The sequence below is a fragment of the Gobio gobio genome, assembly GCF_949357685.1.
Source record: "Gobio gobio genome assembly, chromosome: 2".
Classification (NCBI taxonomy): domain Eukaryota; kingdom Metazoa; phylum Chordata; class Actinopteri; order Cypriniformes; family Gobionidae; genus Gobio; species Gobio gobio.
The window spans coordinates 71186033-71207951 of record NC_137098.1 but is presented as its reverse complement, the minus strand read 5'-3'; the positions used below and the strand labels follow the sequence as shown (position 1 = coordinate 71207951).

Here is a 21919-nt window from a genome sequence, read left to right as displayed (position 1 = left end):
GTTCACATCCAAAATAGCTCAGACATTAAGGTTATTGGTTCGTCACATCTCCAGAATTTACAGTAACTGTAGGTCATATTATAGCCGATCAACTTACTATAAACATCCATACTCAAACACGTTACATGGTAAACATTACTATACTGCTGTAAGCCATACAGCCACTGTTACCTCAACTCGTCTCCCCATAGACAATAACAGACTGCGCGCGCACAGTGTCCTCGGCCAAGACCTTCGGTAGATCAACTATATGCTACCCGGAAGTGTCTGGTACACAGTCAGACATCTGTTGTCAAACAGTTACACTTCACACACAGTCAGCTACAATAACATGTTTGCGATCAAAAAAAGGGAGTATTGACACATACCTTTCATGTGCAACAACACAGCGTGCCCAGTGTAAAGAGGATGTACGAGCTGAGAGATTACTTTGTTTGCCACCCGATATGCCTGTTTTATACAACATGCCACTGCCGCTAATGAATGACTAGCCACTTACAAGCTAACTAGAGGGCGTGGCTGAAAGGAAGAGGGATACGGCAAGAACAGAAGGACAAACATGCTGTGGCAATTCTTCTGCCGGTTACACACTGTCTTACAGGAAATTAAAGAAACAAGAGAAGAACTAAACAAGTTTAAATGTCTATGTTGTACCGAGTCAAACATTAGAAGATGTGTGTGTGATGTAAGAGGTCAGACTTTTGTAATCATTCTATATTGTAAATATCAGCTACTATATTTCTACTATACATAAGTATAGATATCATTCACTAATAATTGCATGAATTGCTCATATTTATATACACAATGGAACTTCTCACAACACTGCAGCCTAGTTTACAACATATGTTCTAATGTCAATTATTTTTTGTTTCTGAATGACCACATTCCTGAGGTTAGTAATTTAAAGGGTTAGTTCACCCAAAAATGAAATTTCTTCCATTAATGACTCACCTCAATGTTGTTCCACACCCGTAAGACCTCCGTTCATCCTCGGAACACAGTTTAAGATATTTTAGATTTAGTCCGAGGGTATGCACACTTTGCTGTCCATGTCCAGAAAGGTAATGAAAACATCATCAAAGTAGTCCATGTGACATCATTTGGTTAGTTAGACTCTTTTGAAGCGTCGACAATACATTTTGGTCCAAAAATAACAAAAACTAAGACTTTATTAAGCATTGTCTTCTCTTCCGGCTTTGTTTGATTCCGCGTTCACGACGCCACAGTGACGCTGCAGACGTAAGACGCTGTGACGTGTTATCTGGTGCGACAGAGCTTCGTTTGTAGTCTGAGGGAGACGCACGCTGTAAACAAGCTGTTCTACATTGTTTGTATTGCTATTGTTGGGGAAAAATTTAATCACAGAAGATTTAATCTTCCAGACCTGTTTTCTCTATTGTGTTTTAAATGAGTCAGATCAAAGAGGCCCACCTGTGGAAGCCATACATTGTCCCTTTTATCTTTTATTGCTCTTGGAATCTGAGTTCCTGGCTAACATGCTTTGTTAGATGAAGATGGAGGACCATTGTGTTTCTTGCTTTTAATTCAAATGAGATCCAAGACAGGAGGGGGACCATTTGTGTATTGTCTCACCTCTTGCTCAAGGCGAAACCTTCAGTGGGTTTCGCCAGATGTATGGAAAATTACTGAGGGGGTTGTTAAAACATTGAGGGTATAAAAGTTTGTGGTTTCTTTTGTTTTAGCAGTTCACACTCAAGGTAGCCTCGAGCGGCTGCGTTTGACCGTGGCTCTTCCTTGCAAGGAAAATAAATCTTTATAAAGACAATTGGATCTTGGTTTGTCTCTTATTAGTGATGTCGATGAATTAATTTTTGCCATTACAGTTGGTGTCAGAAGTTTGGGATTCCTTGGATGTGCCTTCTGGACCCCGAGAGCAGGTCGGTGAATGATCATCCTGGACTTAGAGTCACAGCCTTACCCCGTAGGATTGAGGGAGAAGGGCCTGACTGCTCTGGGGTGTCCAGAGGGTCCAGCCACTGGAATCAGAGAAAACGAATCCGATGGCAACGGGGCGCTTCTGGTAAGAGACAAACTCTTGAAAAAATTCAGGGGGAATTTTTTTTTTTTTTTTTTAGAATTTGGTTAAATTGAAAATTGAATTGATAGGGATAAACCATAGGGGGAGTCTGACTCTGTGACGAATGCAACGTGGTTGATATGTTTATGGGATAGAAACTGAAATCACGTGGGCGAATTGGAGGACTGAGTTGTGTGCGGTCCGGGGACTGAGTTGTGTGCGGTCCGGGGACTGAGTTGTGTGCGGTCCGGGGACTGAGTTGTGTGCAGTCCCGAAAAGGGCACTATTGCGAGTGTCCGCCCGGCTGGTCTTGGGTGAAGAGATCAGATCTGTACGGAGACGTCCAACAGATTAATAGCGCGCGCGCGAAAAAGCCACAGAATCAGACTGCCAATATGGGGAAATCCAAAGCAAGCTAGCTGAATATGAGACACCGGTATTTTATCAAATGAGAAAATTATATGGCCAGAAATGCATGCAACGTATACGAAGTTCATTAAATGTCATGATTTGAGTGTCACCGCTGAGTGACCGGACTGGGACTGTGAAAGAGTCAGTTGAAGGAAAAGGATAAATCGATGGGCTGTTGTGAGAACGCGTGTGAGAACTGTGAGCAGACACCGAAATGCTGGGTGTGAGAGGCATTGACTGTGGAGAAATGAAACGGAGAAATTAAAATGCCACAGCTGTTTAAAGATCGCTGGTGAGTATGAACTTTGACTAAATTTTAGCTAACAATTTGAGTGATATGATCAGTAATTTGATTAGTCGGTATAAAGATTGTAAGATGAACAAGAGCAAATGCTGTAAGCAGCTCCGCTCTGAAACCCTGACTTCAAAGAAATTTGCTGGACTGATGAAGATAATGGGCAGAAATGTTTTTATTGTAATTGGAAGTTAACTAGCTACAAACAAAGAGAGAACAAGAGAATTCAAATTTGTAGATGTTTGTGCGTATTCATTAATTTATAAAATGGGGGAGGTGCCATAACCGAAGGGAGATATACAATTTGAGTAACTAAAAATAATGTTGGTGAAAAAGCAGATAAACTTTGATAAAGCACCATAAATTGCAAGCCATTGTCTGTTTTATTGGACCTCGAGCGAGCTCTGTTCTCAAACAGACTGCCACTTTTGAAGCACACAGGTTGCTGAACGTTGCTCCATAAGCTAAAGATGAGAGCGTTTTAATTGTGCTCAGCCGGGCCATTGATTTTGCGCGTAACTGTGTCTGAACACCCATAAGGTGTAAAAAGTGTGGCAAATCAGGCCACCAGACTAAATTCTGTAAATGAAATCAGTAAAAAAAAAAAATAATAAAAAAAAAAAAAATAAAATAAATAAAACAGATTTGCACTAAGAAAATGAGAAAATAATAAGCTTGATAAATTCTTTAGTGATTATTTTTGAAGGAAGGATTTGAGATAATTTTAATATGAGGTTAAAATTAAAGTTAAAGAGGATAAAACATGTTGTAAAAGATATATAAAATATATAAATCCTGATTAACCAAGTTAAATGAAAAAGATAATAAATATGTTCTTGCTCTTCTCACCTTTGCAAAACTCTGATAATGATGATTTGACTGAATATTGGGTTGTTGAAATAACTATAGGTGTTAAAATGTTGAAAACCCTAGAAATTGATGCTTTGGTTTCAAAAGATAAGATTGTGCTGATCTGAAATAAACCATTTGTAATCTCAATCCGGCCACCACGTGGCCTAATTTGAGTAACAGAGACTCAATCTGAGTGAAAATTATAGCTTCTGAATTTATTTTGGGGGCAAAAGACAAATATAAAGTTATGATCACTTGAAAATGTGATTTCTGTCTAAGGATAGAGTTAAAAGGAAAATGTCTTATATTTATTTGAAAACAAAGCCAGATCTTACACTGAGCTAGTGTGAGGAGTGAAAGGTTTATGAAAATGCAGTGTACCAGCCCTGAAGGCCTCAGAGTCTCTCTCTGATCCCAGACCAGCTCAAAGCTGATATCTGAGCCTGTGCCACAGATGATAGAAGATATTGATGAGTAAAAGCACAGGGCATTATGTGAACACAATAGACAGTTATTTGTTAAGATATAAAAAAGGTGCCATCAAGAGGGCAATAAGACGGAAATTGAACTGAAATTTTGATTAATGTATGATATGACCAGTAACTTCTGTCTACTCTTAGCCTTCACCATGTACAGAACTGATGGCCTTAGTCACAGATGTAGCAGAACATTAAATGGAATGGAGAGTTGTTTTGGCTAAATTCACTGAGTGTAATCCACGCACTGTTAGGTTGCGTCTTTGAAGAAGTATGATGGATTTTAGTGATTAAGTTGTGTTATAATTAACCTGTCTCCATGTTTTTGCTAATTTGAAAGCAGACCAGATGGCTCTGATGACTCTTGAATGCACTTTCCGAAAGGCTCTAGAAAATATCGGATCCTGTTTAGGGTCAAAGATCTCAAAGCGATGACGAGGTTGAGCACGATGTGGTTGTTCCCGATGACGGGTAAGACTTCCTACGGCCTGACAGGATAGCAACCCAAGCCAGGGGAATCACGATAAGTCGCCTTGGACCCCCTACCAAAAAAAAAAAAAAAAAAAAAAAAGGAGGAGGGGGTTTTATGTGAGGTGTGTATGAGAGGTGAGGCAGATGTCTGTGAGGCCAGCAGCATCTCTGTTGGGGGGGGAACTGTGTTTCATAGGGGCCAAGGTCAAGACTGGACACAGCAGCCCCTGCCCTAATATTGGCCCCTCTATACCGCTCACCAAATACCGCATAAATTGAGAGCCAGGAAACACCCTGAAGGAAAAGAGCTATGAATGAGATCGGCATTCAAGAGCCAGCTGAGACCATGCTGTGATTGTGATTGATAACTTTGTGGAACAGAACAAAATTTATTTGGATCAGTAAAACTGTATGATATTGAACTAATATGTCTCTATCATAGTCTTAATCCTGCAGGTCATTAGGATGGCAGAGGATAATTTGGAGACATGGTGATGGCTTTAAGATGAGGACGGCTTTTGAAGTTTAAAGAGAAGGTCTGAATAACAAAGAAATCTAAACTAAAGATAACTTGAAACAATAAGTTACACTATGAAATTTCTAAAACTTTGTGAAGGATTAATGATTTAAGGGTTAATGAATTTAACATTATAGTTAAAGTCTTAGAAGACTGTTGAAAAGATTATCTGGGTGAGAGAGAGAGAGGCTGGAAACAGGGATTGTACTATATCTGTTATTGCTCAGTTAAAGCTGAGACTACAAAAAAACAATGATATCAGAACAAAACAACCCAGCTGACTTTTCTAAAAATAAACAACTAATGAACGAACATATTTGAAACTGGTTAAGAGACCATGTAAAAGCACATCTTGAGAATGAGCAGTTCATATTTATGTGTCATGATTGAGTGTAGTGTGTCAGTAACCTCTGGAATTAGTGTCTTTATCATTACAGATGAGTTAAGTTAAACAAAACAAAACAAAAAAAACTTTAGAGGAAGTTGATTATTCTGAGTGAATCTGATGAAAAGATGATCAGAACATGGGACGAGCCTTAAGTGGATTGGACATCCAGCTCTGTCTGTCACTAGTAATTATGACCAAATTTGTCATGGATGAAGACTATTTTAATTTATCTTTGGATTAATTAAGAGACAAAGTGACAATTTAACCGAAGTCACTATCCAAATGATCTAGAGACTCCCTCATATTTACGAAAGGCCGGAGGGCGAACCAAAAAGATAACTTCTAAAAGAATATCTAGATAACTTCTAGACATATTTTGATTCATACAGGAAACAAAAAAAAATAAATAGAAAATAAAAATAAAAATTTAGGATTTCTGACAGGGATTGTGAACAATCAAAGTCAAATTAGGCTAAAATGGATATTGAAATATGAATGCTTTTTAAAATACAGATTGGTTTTAACCAGCGTTAAAGAAATTGATGTGGCAAGTTTGATGATAAGAATCACTGCCAAATGACATGATGTAAGAGGAGTTTTAATGGACAGGGCATGGAGAAAAGGGTACTTTAAAAGAAATCCTAATTGATTAATTAATTAATTTTGTTTATTGATAACAGGAGCTGAAAAGATTTTGATAAAGAATTGGGTATTGAGTATGATTAAGTATGATGTCACGAGATAAAGATGAGTGAACGAGCTGATTGAACGTAATACAAATTGATAATTTTGTCATTTTGATGAAGTATATTTAACATTAACAAATTTAGATTTATATTTGTTAATGGTTAAATATGAGGTGGGCTATGATGAGTGAAAATGGGTCTGTTGGAAATAGTAAGTAGGGTAGTTTGTGAAGAATTGTGTTGAAACGACTGACTGAAGGAAGGTTGATAAGAATGTGATGCACAGTGAGAAACTGTGGGCAAAGATGTTTTATGTAGAGATTTAAAGCGCTAAGATGGATTATTATCTATCTTACTTATTTGTATTGTTTAGTTTGAGTTTGAGTGAATGCAAAAAGGTCTGTTATGATTTTGATTAATCAAAAGAACCACTGATTGTTTGTTTTTCATATATGTTTTCTAAAGCGTTTAGTCTCTGAGGAGTGACTGTGGGTCTGACCTAGGGATGTGTGTGTCGTCAAACGGTTGATAGCAGAAAGTTGGAATGTTTGGATTTTGGAGGTATCACACACCCCTAACATGATGGGAGAGCAGTGACAGTGATTACTGACTTAGCCCGGCTTACAGAGATGAAATACGGATTTGTCTTTCATTTTATTGGATATTTTCAGTATGTTTATGGGAAACTTTCAAGTTAAGACTTAAATGCGCAGCGTAACTAACAACAAAGAGTTTATTTCAACAGGAAACCATGAGAGCAGATGCGGCTGCGAAGGCCGCGGCAGCACAGCAGTCAAAGGAACCAGAATGTATTTTATTATCTGAAACTAACACAAATGCTTTGATTTCCTTACAGAGTATGCAGGCATTTGCCACAGCAGCGGAGAAGCACCTGTGGAGACGTGGCTGGAAACTTATGAATGATGTGTGAATGTGCAAAATGGCGTCTAGACAAGAAGTGATGGCAAGCCTTGTTTACCCCAACAATATTTTCAATGATTATGATAAATGGCTGCATGGGCGAGCCTGCAGTCAAAGGGGGAATGGTAATGGTAATGGTACTCAAATGAATGAAGTTTATAAGGGGGTTACAATATTTGCTGAAAATTTCGCATTTTGATGCATATTGAAATACATGAAAACGAGAAAAGGCCTTGAGTAAATCTGAGCCCGTTTGAGAAATTTTTTTTGGAAGACCACCATTCATGGGAATGGAAGGGGGTAAACAATAGCTTGCATCAATAGAATTGTGAATTATTGCAAAGAAATGTCTTCTCTGTTGTCTGATGTATGTGTGCAGGCGAAAACTGCTACAGGGGAAACCGGCTGAGACTCCCTTGCACAACATCAAGCCAGGAGATCACGTGGTAAAACAGGACCTGAGTACGAAGAGCTGGAAGGCGGAAAGGTGGCTAGGGCCTTTTGTCAGGCTTCTGACGACACTGCCGTCAAAGAAGCGGAGAGAGCGACGTGGGTGCATGCGAGCCATTGCAGAAAGGTCCCAACAGTGATCGGGGAGGAGGAGCCAAGAGGAGAGAGAAGCAGGAGGAAAACGTCTGTGCGAGCAGATATATAAACATCATTTGCCGTTATCATCTCAGGAGCAGAGACACTGGCACAACGTGGTGCTTAGAGCTGCAGCGGACATCGAGCAAGGGAAGATTCCAACAAAACATCCAACGTCTGCTCGAAAGAGAACGCAGCGGTACAACCACACAGACATGTTGATTACAAAATTGAGAGTGATGCATGTTCAAGGAGATGTGTGCGTGTGCTCACGAGACTGAAGCTGAACGTGAAAGCAGGGTGATCTGACTGCAGAGTCAGAATTGACATCAAGAATTCGACCACAGGGAACTGCACAGCGGTGATAGGCGGTATCACAACAGGTTTTACCTGTACGTTTAGCAAACCAAGTGACACTTCGCATGCTGTAATTTGGGTTTGAGGTGACAGAAACCATTTCATGCCACAGAAAGACTCGACAGGTTGCTGTTATCCAGCTTTAATGAATGTGATGAGTGACTATTATTACTACTTCTATTTTTATTATATACACATTTTAAATTTTTCTTTTTTGCAAGTTATCAAAGAATGATAAAAGGGGGAAATTGTTGGGGAAAAATTTAATCACAGAAGATTTAATCTTCCAGACCTGTTTTCTCTATTGTGTTTTAAATGAGTCAGATCAAAGAGGCCCACCTGTGGAAGCCATACATTGTCCCTTTTATCTTTTATTGCTCTTGGAATCTGAGTTCCTGGCTAACATGCTTTGTTAGATGAAGATGGAGGACCATTGTGTTTCTTGCTTTTAATTCAAATGAGATCCAAGACAGGAGGGGGACCATTTGTGTATTGTCTCACCTCTTGCTCAAGGCGAAACCTTCAGTGGGTTTCGCCAGATGTATGGAAAATTACTGAGGGGGTTGTTAAAACATTGAGGGTATAAAAGTTTGTGGTTTCTTTTGTTTTAGCAGTTCACACTCAAGGTAGCCTCGAGCGGCTGCGTTTGACCGTGGCTCTTCCTTGCAAGGAAAATAAATCTTTATAAAGACAATTGGATCTTGGTTTGTCTCTTATTAGTGATGTCGATGAATTAATTTTTGCCATTACACTATATTTTTTTTAAAATGGTGCGTAAGTGAGCATGTCCCGGATGCCCTAATCGCCAAAGATAACCAGATAACACGTCACAGCGTCTTACGTCAGCAGCGTCACTGTGGCGTTGTGAATGCAGATTCAAACAAAGCCGGAAGAGAAGACAATGCTTAATAAAGTCTTAGTTTTTGATATTTTTGGACCAAAATGTATTGTCGACGCTATTGTCGGTCTTACGGGTGTGGAACAACATTGAGGTGAGTCATTAATGGAAGAAATTTCATTTTTGGGTGAACTAACCCTTTAATAAAACACGCCATACAAAGGCCTTCCATAACAGCCTTTCATCACTCTCAGCAAACATACAATGCTCTCTAAAGATCTTAATGTTTTTTAACACATATGTAACCCCCCCTGTTCAAACTACTAGCTGGCCTCTGTTACACTAACCCCCCTAAACCTCACTCCATGCGGGTCACAGCACCAAATGTAACCCCTCTTTTTCGGACCACCCGCTCCAAGCGGGACTCGAACCCGGGTCCGCCGGCATGAGAGTTGGACTCTCTAACAAGGAGGCTAAAGGCTGCAACCCCTAGCGTCAGTCACTAGAGCGACTCTTGAGATCAGAGGAGTGAGGTTTACTCGCACAGCTACGACTAGCTGGCCTCAGTTACACACACAGTTTTCAGTTTTTTCTTTTTTGCACATTTAGAAAAAAATATTGTAGTACAAAAGTTATTGATAAATCATGATTTATTTGTGAAGACATTTGCACTCAGATTTCACACACAAGTTCAAGCACAATAGGTGTAAGAGAGCCAATGAGGTGCAGGTTTGTTTATAGATTAGTTTTCATGGTTTACTGTCCATTTTGGTGTTTTAACCTGAAACCGAAGTATTCCAAATAAATACTATACTCTAATTTTCTGATATAGACAGGAAATGACAATATTCCTCTTACTTCAGATTAATGTCTATACAATACTTATGAAAATAATTATTCCTGTATTACTTAAATGTATTTGTATTGTTCTTGAATTAATCATGTCACAGTGAGGATCATTTACAAATCATTTGGTGCATTTGTTGTTATATTTCACTGGATCACATTGTTAATTTAAAACGTGTCTTTAATAGGCTAAACATAAAGCAAATAAAAATAATATTTTTGTTTTGCAAAGGAATGAGTTATTGAATTGATGAAAAAGTTCTAATCTACATTAAATGAGGGGTTACATGGGAAACTGTGGTCCTGAAGTGCTTGATGATGATCCAAGATATTGCAACCCTGACCAAAAACAGTATAAAAGTATTAACTCATGTTGTATTCCAAGTGTTCAGAAGACATACGATATCTTCATGTGAAGAACAGAGTTGATTTTAATGTTTTAATCGCTGAAATGATGATCCCGCCGCTCCGTGAACACACACACTCATATCTCATTCAAATAATACACACGACTCTTTAGCATGACCGCTGATCGGTCACGAGACCCACGAGAGCCAATTACATTTTACAATCAAAGCTGACGTAATGACGCAATTGGTCACGAGACATACGAGAGCCAATGCAATTTCACTATGAAATCTGACTTAACGTTGTGTGTGGATGATCTTCGGTGGATGGAGACGCTGATCGCTTTTGGGGATTTCCTTCACACAAATCAATCGTTTGGCCTCGGGACACTTGGAATATTTGTACTTTTTGAATAAATTGTGCCTGCAGTCGTATCTGCCTGTTATATCCTGTATTTTATATCATATAATACACAAAGGGGTAGGTTTAGGATGGGATGGGGTTGGGTTGGGTTACATGTTCAAATGTGTTTAAATAGCATAAATAAAATAAATGGAAATAAAAGTAACGTTATGCTGGCTGATTCAATTGAGAATCACACTCCATCATGTCATAATGGAAAAATCATAACCCAGTATAATTTCATCATGATGATAACGTTCTCATGCCCAAAGCGTCTGTATATGACACCAAAAGTTTCTCACTGAAATCAATGGAGCACCCTGCTGGAGATGGACCTGCTGCTTTTTTATACGTTTTGCAAAGACACAGAGGGAAAAGATTTTGGGTACATCAGATCATTCAAAGGTGAGAGTTGGGAGAATCCATTACTCAGAAAGTGTTGTCTTTTAACCTCTTAATCTCTGCGGACCGTTGTACCGGGTATATACTTTCAATTTGAAATGTCTGTGGAGGAGACCTCATATGTGGTACCATTTGAAAGCTTAGAGTCTCTACTTTCTGGAGACATGCATCCCTTTGGCATTTGTTTTACACAAAGTAACTTATTTACACTAAATTACTCTGGTACCATTTCTGCCTGGATTTGGCCTACCAAAATTGAAAAGCTTCCTATACCCACATACAGTGGTCTAAATACACAATTGGTCATTTTACAGGAAACCCTTTAAAGTTACATAAACCACTGCTAAAAGTGATAAACGTGTAAGTATATGTTGTCTGAGCTGTAATAACCTGTATGTAATAAGCTGTTATGATCATTAAAATACATAAATAAAACAGATACTTTTAAAGCAGATTTACTCAGAGGTTACTAAAGAAGAAAATCAAACATATACAAGAAAATAATGAAGAAGGAAAACAGTGTTGTTAAGCACACAAGCATTCACATGTCTTTTCACTCTTAATTTCTGCAGAGGAAGTTGAGTTGGTCAGTCTCAGGACGGCTGATCCAGCGCTGATCTCCTCCGGACTGAACTGCTCCAGATCTCTCATCAGACTCAAAGTCTTCCTCTCCTGTGCCATTCCCTGGAGCCCAGTTCTTATAACACACGTTCTCTCCACTCACCCAGAACCAGATGCCCAAAACGGAGTAGTGACGTAAACCCAACCACACCTCCGCAGTAGACGCCCCTTTAACCACATTCATCACACGACGCTGCATCTCGTCTGAATGAACCGAGACCAGATCCACATGATTCTGTCTGCAGTATCTCAGAGCTTCAGACCACGTCCGGTTCTCTTTGATCAGAATCAGTTTATCTGGACACAAAACAAACCACAAGCAAAAACTAGAGAGAGACTGATCAAAAACAACATGCAGAACAAACACTGTGGAGGAATCTGTCATGTCAGACATGTAGCGTGAACTTTAAGATATCTGGAGGTGATGGATCTGCTCACCTTCATGACACACAAAAGGATATTGGTTGTTGCAAGAGAAGTCTGCCCATTGTCCCCCAGAGATCTGATTGACTATTGTACAGTTTTCACGACCTTTGCCATTATCAGGTTCACCAGACCTCCAGTATCTGAATGAGGAGTTCCTCTGATCTGACCACTGCCATGAGTCTCTGACTCTGAACAGGCCGATCCAGACATCATTAGAAATGTGACTATCACTGATGAACTTCTGAATCTGTTGACTTTCATTCTGGTTCCTCACACTGACCAGATCAATGTGATTCTGTCTGCAGTAACTCTGAGCGTCTCTCCAATTCATCATCTGATTGACAAAGACGAGTCCTGCGTTAGCTGTAAGAAAAACAAATGAAAACCAATTTTACGCTGCTTTTCAGTTAGGATATGAACAGGAGCAATAGTGGAAGCATCAGAAACACATGTTATTTCAAAACTGTTTCTAAAGCTGATGATATATTAAATATTCACAATATATTTGTGATGTTTTTGCTGATAACATTTGTGAATATTGTGATGATTTACTGCAATTTCTGTTTCCTTTTGATACGATTCACTCGCATTGCATCAGTTACTGACACTTGTGGGGAAAACTCAGGTTTTCTCAGAATACTGAAGTCTGATTGGTTCACGTTTGTGCACCTGCATAGACAAATGGCTTTTCAGTCCACCAAATCATGCGGGCCGACTGCCTACTTAAGTCGCACTGAAAATCATTTTCACCACAATATTTCTCCTTCAAGCGCGAAGATCTGAGCGCACCCACAGCGACCTCAATTATTGGTTCTCCTTGCCATGAACAAGAGTGGTCCTGACTCAGCTGCCTTCAAGGAGCTGCACAGTGCGACTGACCTCCTCATGCATGCCACAAAGTCTAAGGCCCAAATGATCGGTCATGCCATGGCCAATTTGGTGGTCCGTGAGCACCAACTTTGGTTAAACATAAAGAAGATCTAGGACACTGACAAAACAGCCCTCCTGGACAACCCTGTCTTTCCCTCAGGCTGGTTCCGCAGTGATTTTGTTTGCTGTCAGTACTGGTGGGGTATGTGTGCCCAGACCTACTTCTGCTGTTATAGCGAGTCAAAAAACAAACACCTTCACAAAAACAGCATTCCTCCTCTGCATCCTCCTCCTGCAAGCGTCAGCCGCCCTCCACGTATGCAGCTCTTCAACCCCTGGCCACCCGGAGCCAGGCTTGGGCAGTCCCCACAGTCCACAATGAGTCAGGCTTTTCAGGTGTTACTTCCTTGTCCACAAGAAGGATGTCGTGCCGCCACCTTCTGTTGGCACAGCACAATTGGCTGGCGTGCCTCCTCCCTCTGTGGGCATAGTACCATTTTCACACAGTAAGAGCAATACATGTGCCGGGTTCCATGAACATGGGAGCAGATATTCTATCCAGGAATGATGGGATGGGATATTCTTCTCAAAGGGAGGACAGATGCTCGGTTTTACTCTTACTCCCTCTGGCAGAACCAGCCGTAAATCCTGGGAATAGTTCAGCTGCTATTAGCAGCCCCATGGCCAATCCCACTGAGGAGGGACATCCTGGGGACTTTCCCCAGACGGAGGGATCATTTTGGAGCCTCGATCTGTCGACTCTCGAGGGGAGCCTTCATGTCTTTCCTGGGAGGTCATGAACACAATCTTTGAGGCTAGGGCACCTTCTACCAGGCGCCTTTATGCCCACATTTTTTTTCTGACTTGTGAGATTGCTTCCATTCTCACATTCCTACAGGAGCTGTTGGATGGCGGATGTTCCCTGTCCACACTCAAGGTATACACTGCAGCTATCGCAGTGTGTCATGCTCATATAGTTGGCCAGTCAGTTGGAAACCCTGGTGGTCAGATTTCTCAGACCTGGGACCTGGGACCTGTCTATTGTCATGAGGGTTTTTTTGGCCCTCTATTTGAGCCTGTCACGACGGCCGACCTTCGGCCTCTCTCGCTAAAGACTGCCCTTCTGCTGGCTCTGGCATCGGTGAAGCGAGTTGATGATCTGCAGGCCTTTTCAGTGGACGCTTCCTGCCTTGTGGCCCAACAACAGTAAAGTCGTCCTTATGCTGCGTTCACACCAAACGAGAATAGAGTGTCAAAATCTAGTTTGACGCGTGAACATTTTGAATCCATTCGTGCATCCGCGGGGAATTGGACGCACATAGAAATCGAGCGTTTGAAGCGAAATAGACGCATGTTTAAGGCGCTCCAGGAGAAATATGTCATAAAACACCACTCTGCCTCTTTTCATTTTCATTAAAAATATATATTAAACATTAATAAGCTCACAAATGTGGTCCAGGCAACTCCTACATTATCTTCACTGCATGTATATTTAAATATCCTTAAAAATAAAGTTATGAAACTTCTCTTTGCCCTCAGTCAAAACGATTTGGCAGACAACAAGTTATAGATTCATGACACCAAAGATCCCCCGTTAGATCTACACAAGATGCACCACTACAGGACATCAGAGCCAGCAGCAAACCCATTACACCCATTTTGCCCGTTTCAGGCCCTTTGGCTGTACATTGAGCACTTTAAAAATCCCAGGATGTCCTTCGATAAAGAGTAGGGGTGTAACCCCGGCATCCTGGCCAAATTTGCCCATTGGTCCCTCTCCATCATGGCCTCCTAATCATCCCCATATATACAGATTGGCTTCATCACTCTGTCTCCTCTCCACCAATCAGCTGGTGTGTGTGGTGGGCGTTCTGGCGCAATATGGCTGCCGTCGCATCATCCAGGTAGATGCTGCACATTGGTGGTGGTTGAGGAGATTCCCCCTTCTATATATGTAAAGCGCTTTGAGTGCCTAGAAAAGCGCTATATAAATGTAACATATTATTATTATTAGCCAGCTCAGGCACTTAGAGCAGCTTTTTGTTTGCTTCTGAGGCCACTTAAAGGGGCTGCCAGTTACGCTATCCCACTGGATAGTGGACGCAATAGCGGTAGTTTACAAGTTATTGGACTTGCAGTGCCCTATTGGGGTGAGGACCCACTCCACCAGGGGAATGGCCCCCTTATGGGCTTGGTCTACTTGAGTGTCATTACTGATCTGTGCGGTGGCCGGTTGGTCCTCGCCGTCCACCTTTGCCAAGTTCTATAACCTAAATGTCCCTGCTCTTCAGGCATGGATTTTGTCTGCCTAGTCGTTCCCCACCCTCGGGGGTTTTCTCTAAGTGGCATCATGGCACATTTTATCGTATATATTTTAGGTCCCTATTGTATTGTGTTCTCCAGAAATGTAAGAAACTGCTGCAATGCAAGTGGAATTTTCCGGTTACTAATGTAACTTTGTTTCCCTGCGATAACAGGAGCATTGCATAGCTTGCCGTGCTACTGCACCTTTGCGCGAGTCGAAGCTGCTGGTTCTCAGTCAAAAAATTAGGACAAAAATGGCTTTCAGCACGACTCAAATAGGCCCCGCCCATTTCAACAGGCTGAAAAGCCATTCGTCTGTTTAGGTGCAAAGATGTGAACCAATCAGTCTTCAGTATTCTGAGAAAAACAGTGTTTTCACCATAAGTGTCAGAAATTGACACAATGCTTCCTGTTATCTCAGGGAACCAAGTTTACATTAGTAAACGGAACGTTTCTCCATTTTTTTTCCTAACACATTTGAGATACTGAAGGCTAAAATTTATCAGGACACATTTTTCATAAATGTCAGGTTGGGAAATTTGTCACATGTACCAGTAATTTTCTGCAACATTAAACTGATTTCAATGTATGCTGGTCAAAACAATGATTTTGTATTTTTATTCTTGCAGTATAAGTTTGACTGGTTTAACTTCTATAGTATATTTAATGGCAGATCCCCAGTGTGACAAGCAGTGTGTTCAATGAATGTAGTCTCTTTTTCTTGCAAATATATTGGTTTGTTTCTATACAGACTGTAATCTGGTATTAAAAGTGTGATATACATCCAAAGTCTACCTTATCAATAACCATATTAAAAATAATTTGCATTTAGTACTGCAATAAAATTAATGTTTGTTTTATTTTAAGTAGCTGCACTCACTGTTGTTGCAGATGAAATGACGAGTATAACTACAGGGCAAATCATGAAACTGTCCATTCCTCATCATTCCACAATAATCTCTGCCTTCAGGTTGTCCAGGTCCCCAGTTCTGATAGAGCGCAGTTTCACCTGAAGACCACTGCCATTTATCAACACCCGTCTTCTGCAGCCCAATCCAGACATACTTAACTCCAACATTCATACTCTTCTTCAGCTCGTTCATGTCGTTCATGTTGTCAACGGTGGCCAGATCTGTGTAAGTCTCTCTGCAGTATCTCTGAGCTTCAGTCCAGTTCTTCCTCACGTTTATAAAGTGATACTGACGCTGAACACATTCAGATACGGAGCAGAGAGCTGTGAAAGAGAGGGTTTGATTTAATGCTTTTCATAACAGGGTCAAACCTGATGAAACTATAAACCATAAATAAAACAACAAACACACTCACCAATGAGAAGAAGAACAAAATATAGAGTTTGGTCCATTTCTGAGGAACAAACACATTGAAAAACTCATCTTTTACATGATCATGTCATAAAAATAAATAAAACATTGTCAGTTTTAGCAATCATTCAGGCAATATTAACATCTCAAAGTCTAATTGTGTCTGAAGAATGAACATGTGAGTTGTTCTTACTTTAGAGGTTGTGTGTTTCTGTCCTGAGTCTGATGTTTCTGTCTGCAGCTTTAAACTACGAGATTATTATATCTGCTCTCATCCCTCAGTGCATCACATCATTTGTGTATTTCTCTAGAAACCCCTTTATCATATTCACTTCTTCCTTATTTGTGTTTGTATCCACCTCTTTCCCTTTATTTGCATATTAACATCTGTTTTCCTTTTTTCTTTTGGGTTTCTTAGGAAAAAGAGGGAGGTTTCTTATTTTCCCTCTACTTCATTAAAGTGCTCATATCATGCTTTCATTCCCCTGAAGTCCCTTTATAATGTAATAATTATCCACTGAAATAATATAATCCTCTGCTGCTGCTTCAGAATAAACGTGTTTTATTTCCTCTGTCCAACAAGTGGTCTCAAACTCAGATCCTGGAGGGCCACAGCACTTCCAACCCTGATCAAACACACCTGATCCAGCTAATCAAGGTCTTCAGGATTAATAGAAACTGCCAAGCTGGTGAGTTGGAGCTAAACTCTGCAGTGCTTTGGCCTTCAAGGAGATGAGTTTGAGACCTCTGCTCTAAATACTTGATTGTGATTGGCTGGAATGCGGACATTGTTAAATTTTTTTTTTTTTTTTTTTTTTTTTTACAGTTTTTAGAATTCATCGCTTTGTGAAAATTAATATTTTGTTTATTTTCATGCCCCAGCTGTGCACTGTTTGATTATAAAGCATGAACACATTTGCATGTAAACACATCCTCATGACTCATTTGCTTATGTCCGCATCACATTAGACGTATAGGATGAACAATATTTACATCTCTTACATGAAACAGGAGAATAAACAGTGAGTGTTATTGTTCTAGTCCTTATTCATTATGTTTTATTCAGTCTTATTTATCTGTTAGTTTTATTGTGACAGTAAAAGTTTCACTGCAACTGTGATGCATTAGTTGAACTAATGCATCACATCAAGATGGCGGCGGGACAAGATGGCGGCAGCAGGTAGCAGCTTGGCAGGTGCTGATGCTCTTCTTTTTCTAAAGACATCTGAAAAACCGCCTGATCAAAGATCTGTCCCTAAAACCAGGATATATTGGCCATTAAAGCCAATCAAAGCCATGGCGTTAAATGTGCTTCTTGCATCGCTCTACTTGACGACGATCATCACTATGCAAATGTGTGGGAGTTGGACTGCTGCCATTGAACGATCAATCTCACAAGCAAGTAGTACAGCTAGGCCTGCTACACCCCTCGACTCATGGAGCCAGTATGTCATCTTCTCCAAAGTTCTTGTTGATGGGCGCGCGAATGCTCCAAATAAGCAACTCAAGTTGAGGGCACGGAGTATGGCTCCAACAACAGTCTACCGGGGTCGTACAACTTTTCTCTGCATTGTTCTACTTTTATGCGGGGATATTCACGTGAATCCAGGGCCGATGGATCTACAACAACCTCTGCAGGTGGCGGAGATCGCTCTGACTCACACCCCGAATGCTTACAATACAGCGCTGATGACATCAGGTAACATTGCTAACAGTGCGCACCCACGCGCATCTACGTTTATTAACACTGCAACAAGGTAACCGTATGTCACTACACGCATTTAAGCCAGCAAATGAAAGTGGTAAATTAAACGCTATGCAGACTATAGTTGTCTCTAAACAAAGCCAGATGAAACTATTTCAGACCGTAAACCATGCATCGGTCTTAAGGAACCCATTGACAAAGCCGAAAGGAATATTCGGAGGACATATCAACATACGTAGCGTAATGTCTAAAACGGAACAGTTGGAACATCTACTGTTGGGATCAAATCTACATTACTTGTGTCTTTCTGAGACTTGGATTACAGCTACAACTTCTGTATCGGCATTTATGATTCCGGCATATAAAGTATACAGACGGGACAGGGGAAAGGGGAAAGGGGGCGGGGTTTTGATTTACGTAAAAGACTATTGACAGTCACCAAATAGACATTCCAGATCAAACTATAGAGTGTGTTGGTGTTACAATCAAACTATCACTTCAAATGTAATTTATTGTACTTTGTGTTTATAGACCACCAAATGCAACAAGTGATTTTTATACTGGTTTAACAAAAATTCTAAAAACATATGAACGAAAGGAAATATTGCTCATGGGTGACCTCAACATAAATTGGCTTGATAAAGGCAAGAGGAAACACTTAAAAGATATTGCAGACTCAATACAAATGACACAATTGATTAAAAAGCCTACTAGAATAACAAAAACGTCTCAAACTTTGATAGATTTAATATTCACCAATAAACCAGACAGGATAGTTAAAACATACAACCTAATAACTGGACTATCCGATCATAATTTTGTTCTAATAGCCAGGAAATTAAATAAATCAAGATACATAAACAAAGAACATTCAAATAAACAATGCAAAATTACTCATATTCCTAAAAGAAATCAAGAAAACCTTAAAAATAATTTAAATGAAATTGACTGGGCCTCCAAAATTGATAAAGATAGCTGTGTACATACATGCAACAATATTATAACTGCTATAAAGAATAAAATTGATAAACATACACAGCTCAAACATAGAAAATCACATAAAAAGAGTCTGCCGTGGTTTAATGAATCCCTTTGGGTTACAATGAAACAGAGAGATAAAGCTCTCAAGGTTTATCTTAAAACTAAATTAACCACTGATTATTACATTTATAAATCTCTTAGAAATAAAGTTACCATGCTGCTTCGAAAAGCAAAAGCACATTTTTTCCTAAACTTAATCAAAGAGGCAAAAGGTAATTGTAAAAATCTGTGGAGAAGTATGGACAAACTATTGGGAAGGAAAAAAATTAATCAGGAGCATTTACAGCTCAAAATCAATGGAATTGTTCAAAATGAGGGCTCTATTTTGGCTAAACACTACAATGATTATTTCTTGGATTCTGTGTTAGACCTGGCGGAGACTTTCCCTGAAGTGAACTGCTGCAGAGATGATCATGGGGATGGTAATACGTCTTACTTTAGGTTGCAGAATATAGATGAAATAATGTCAGATTTAAAAAATAGTAAAGCAAAGGATATATTCGGACTTGATACATCACTTTTAAAATAACACAAAACTATTCTAACTTCTTCACTAACAATAGCTGTGAATCAATCCATAAATGAAAACAATTTTCCTTTGGCACTAAAAAAAGCAGTAGTCAAGCCGATTTTCAAGTCAGGAGACAAGCTCTGTGTCTCAAACTATAGACCTATTAGCATTCTGCCAGCCATCTCCAAGATCTTTGAGAAGGTGGTGGCAGAACAGCTAGTAGAGCATCTTAACCACACTGATGCATTACATCCTTGCCAGTTTGGGTTCAGGAAAATATACTCCACAGAGTCTGCGTGCTGCTACCTACTAGAAGACATTAAATCCAGTCTTGATGGTGGAGGTGTGGTAGGGGCGGTCTTTCTGGACTTGAAAACGGCCTTTGATAAAGTTAATCATCAGCTTCTCATCAGATCATCAGATTTTTTTCTTGACACAAATACAATAACATGGATTCAATCTTACCTTAATGACAGACAACAATGTGTTGCGGTTGACAATAAAAAAATCACCATTAAGACCTTGTAGCATGGGAGTGCCACAAGGTTCTATTTTGGGCCCCCTGCTTTTTACCCTTTACATAAATGACCTACCAACTGTGTGTAAGAGTAAAATTATTAAGTATGCTGACGACACGGTGCTATATGCACATGGTAAAACTGCGGAAGAAGCCGCTCACAAATTGACCAAAGAGATGAAGAAAGTTTCTTTGTGGCTGAAGAACTCATGCCTCACTCTAAATTTAGATAAGACTGTTTCTATGTTTTTCACAAATCGTTTTAAAATACAAATTTACCCTAATATTTTAATTGATGGACAAATCATTTCAAATCAAGAACAGGTAAAATATTTAGGTGTCATATTGGAACCAAACTTAGGCTTTAAAAAGCATAAAAAAGTTAACAAATACAATAAAATTTAATATGGCACAGTTCAGATACATTCAAAATTCCTTTACAATCGAGGCCTCAGGGGCCTATCTAAATGCCATGATTGTTCCTCATTTTCGATATTGTATGACAAGTTGGTAACAGGCTACTAAAACTGCCCTCAAGCCATTTGAGTCATTATATAAAAGAAAAGCAGACGATTCCATCACTGTCATATTCTTGTAAAATACCAATTTCTCAGCTTTGAAAATCTGATAATTCACACCAATTTGTGTTTGATGTATAAGATACTTCATGACAACGCTGCTCCTCCACTAAAAGAATTTATATCTTTGGGCTCTGAAATAACAGCTCGAGCCACAAGATCTACAGTGCGAGGTGAATGCAGGATCCCGAAACATAGGACAGCGTTTGGAAACTCTGCTTTTTCTTGTGTGGCTGCTCGTCAGTGGAATATGTTGCCTACAGAGCTAAAAAAAGCACACATTTTTACACCTTCACACGCCAAGCAAAGAAATGGCTTTTATCAAATCAAATTTGTCCCCACATGTGACCAGATATGTGTATGTGTGTTAGTGTGTGTTCTAAGGTCTAAGTATATGAAAGGTGTGATCATGAACTTTTGTAAAATTTTTATTTTATTAATTTTTTTGGCAAGTGTAAATCTTATTACTCATGTATGTTTATATATTGTAGCTTAACATCAGCCTGCCCAGGGACTACGGGTGAAAATTAGCTCTTGAGCTAAAACCTGGTACTATGCATCTCTCCCTTTGAGGTTAATGTTTATTGTACGCTGTCCCTGTTTCTTAAAAAAAAAAAAAAAAGAACTCCAGGGGTCGGTTCTCTGTACGTGGATTACTCAATTAGCTGGACTTAATTTTTGACGATTGACATGATTTATTGTTGGATTCTTCAGAGCTCTTCCCGGAGTTGCTGTCATAGCAACAGGTCCTTAAGATCAAACCTGCTCGGGAACAGCTTATTTAATTTTAACAGGAATAGTTGCCTTTTTTAAGCAGAGGTGATCTTTAAAGTCTGTCCCAGCCACTGCTACTTTAACTGAAAAATTAGAAAATAATATTGTAATGTTGTATAGTCTATCATAATATAGACACAGCCAGTTTTAGAGATTTATTCGTGCTGTGAGGGAATAATTACCTAATAATTTTAATCTTACACACATGATGTAGTTAGTCTGAGCCGTGCATTAATTTGAATGGTGACAGTTATTATGGGATAGGCATAATATGTGATTTGGTGGACTGTAATATCAGACAATTTAATCCAGATATTTTAATCAAATCCGCAAATTAATTTGAAGAACCAAATTGATACAAAAATCTTTTTAGGGTTAATTTGACTTTTTTGTTTGGCAGCCACTGCTGCCAGT

The 21919-nt window shown here is 39.6% G+C and overlaps 2 protein-coding genes across 2 annotated transcripts in view; both read right to left on the bottom strand.

Annotated features, from left to right (window-relative positions):
* LOC307120795 (C-type mannose receptor 2-like) overlaps positions 1-16616 on the bottom strand; it is a 313286-nt gene extending 296670 nt beyond the window's left edge. The window contains exons 1-3 of the mRNA XM_079807971.1: positions 16573-16616; positions 16384-16422; positions 15938-16291 (exon numbers count right to left, since the gene is read on the bottom strand). Coding sequence (XP_079664097.1) covers positions 15938-16291; positions 16384-16420 — 391 coding nt within the window. The 5' untranslated portion in view covers positions 16421-16422; positions 16573-16616. The remainder of the gene's footprint in view (positions 1-15937; positions 16292-16383; positions 16423-16572) is intronic.
* Positions 11396-12589, bottom strand: LOC307139415 (C-type mannose receptor 2-like; the record flags this gene model as incomplete). Its single annotated transcript, XM_079838402.1, has 3 exons — positions 11396-11754; positions 11896-12246; positions 12553-12589. 3 exons carry the CDS (start codon positions 12587-12589, stop codon positions 11396-11398), a joined length of 747 nt encoding a protein of 248 aa, XP_079694528.1.
* Positions 16617-21919: the final 5303 nt, after the last annotated feature.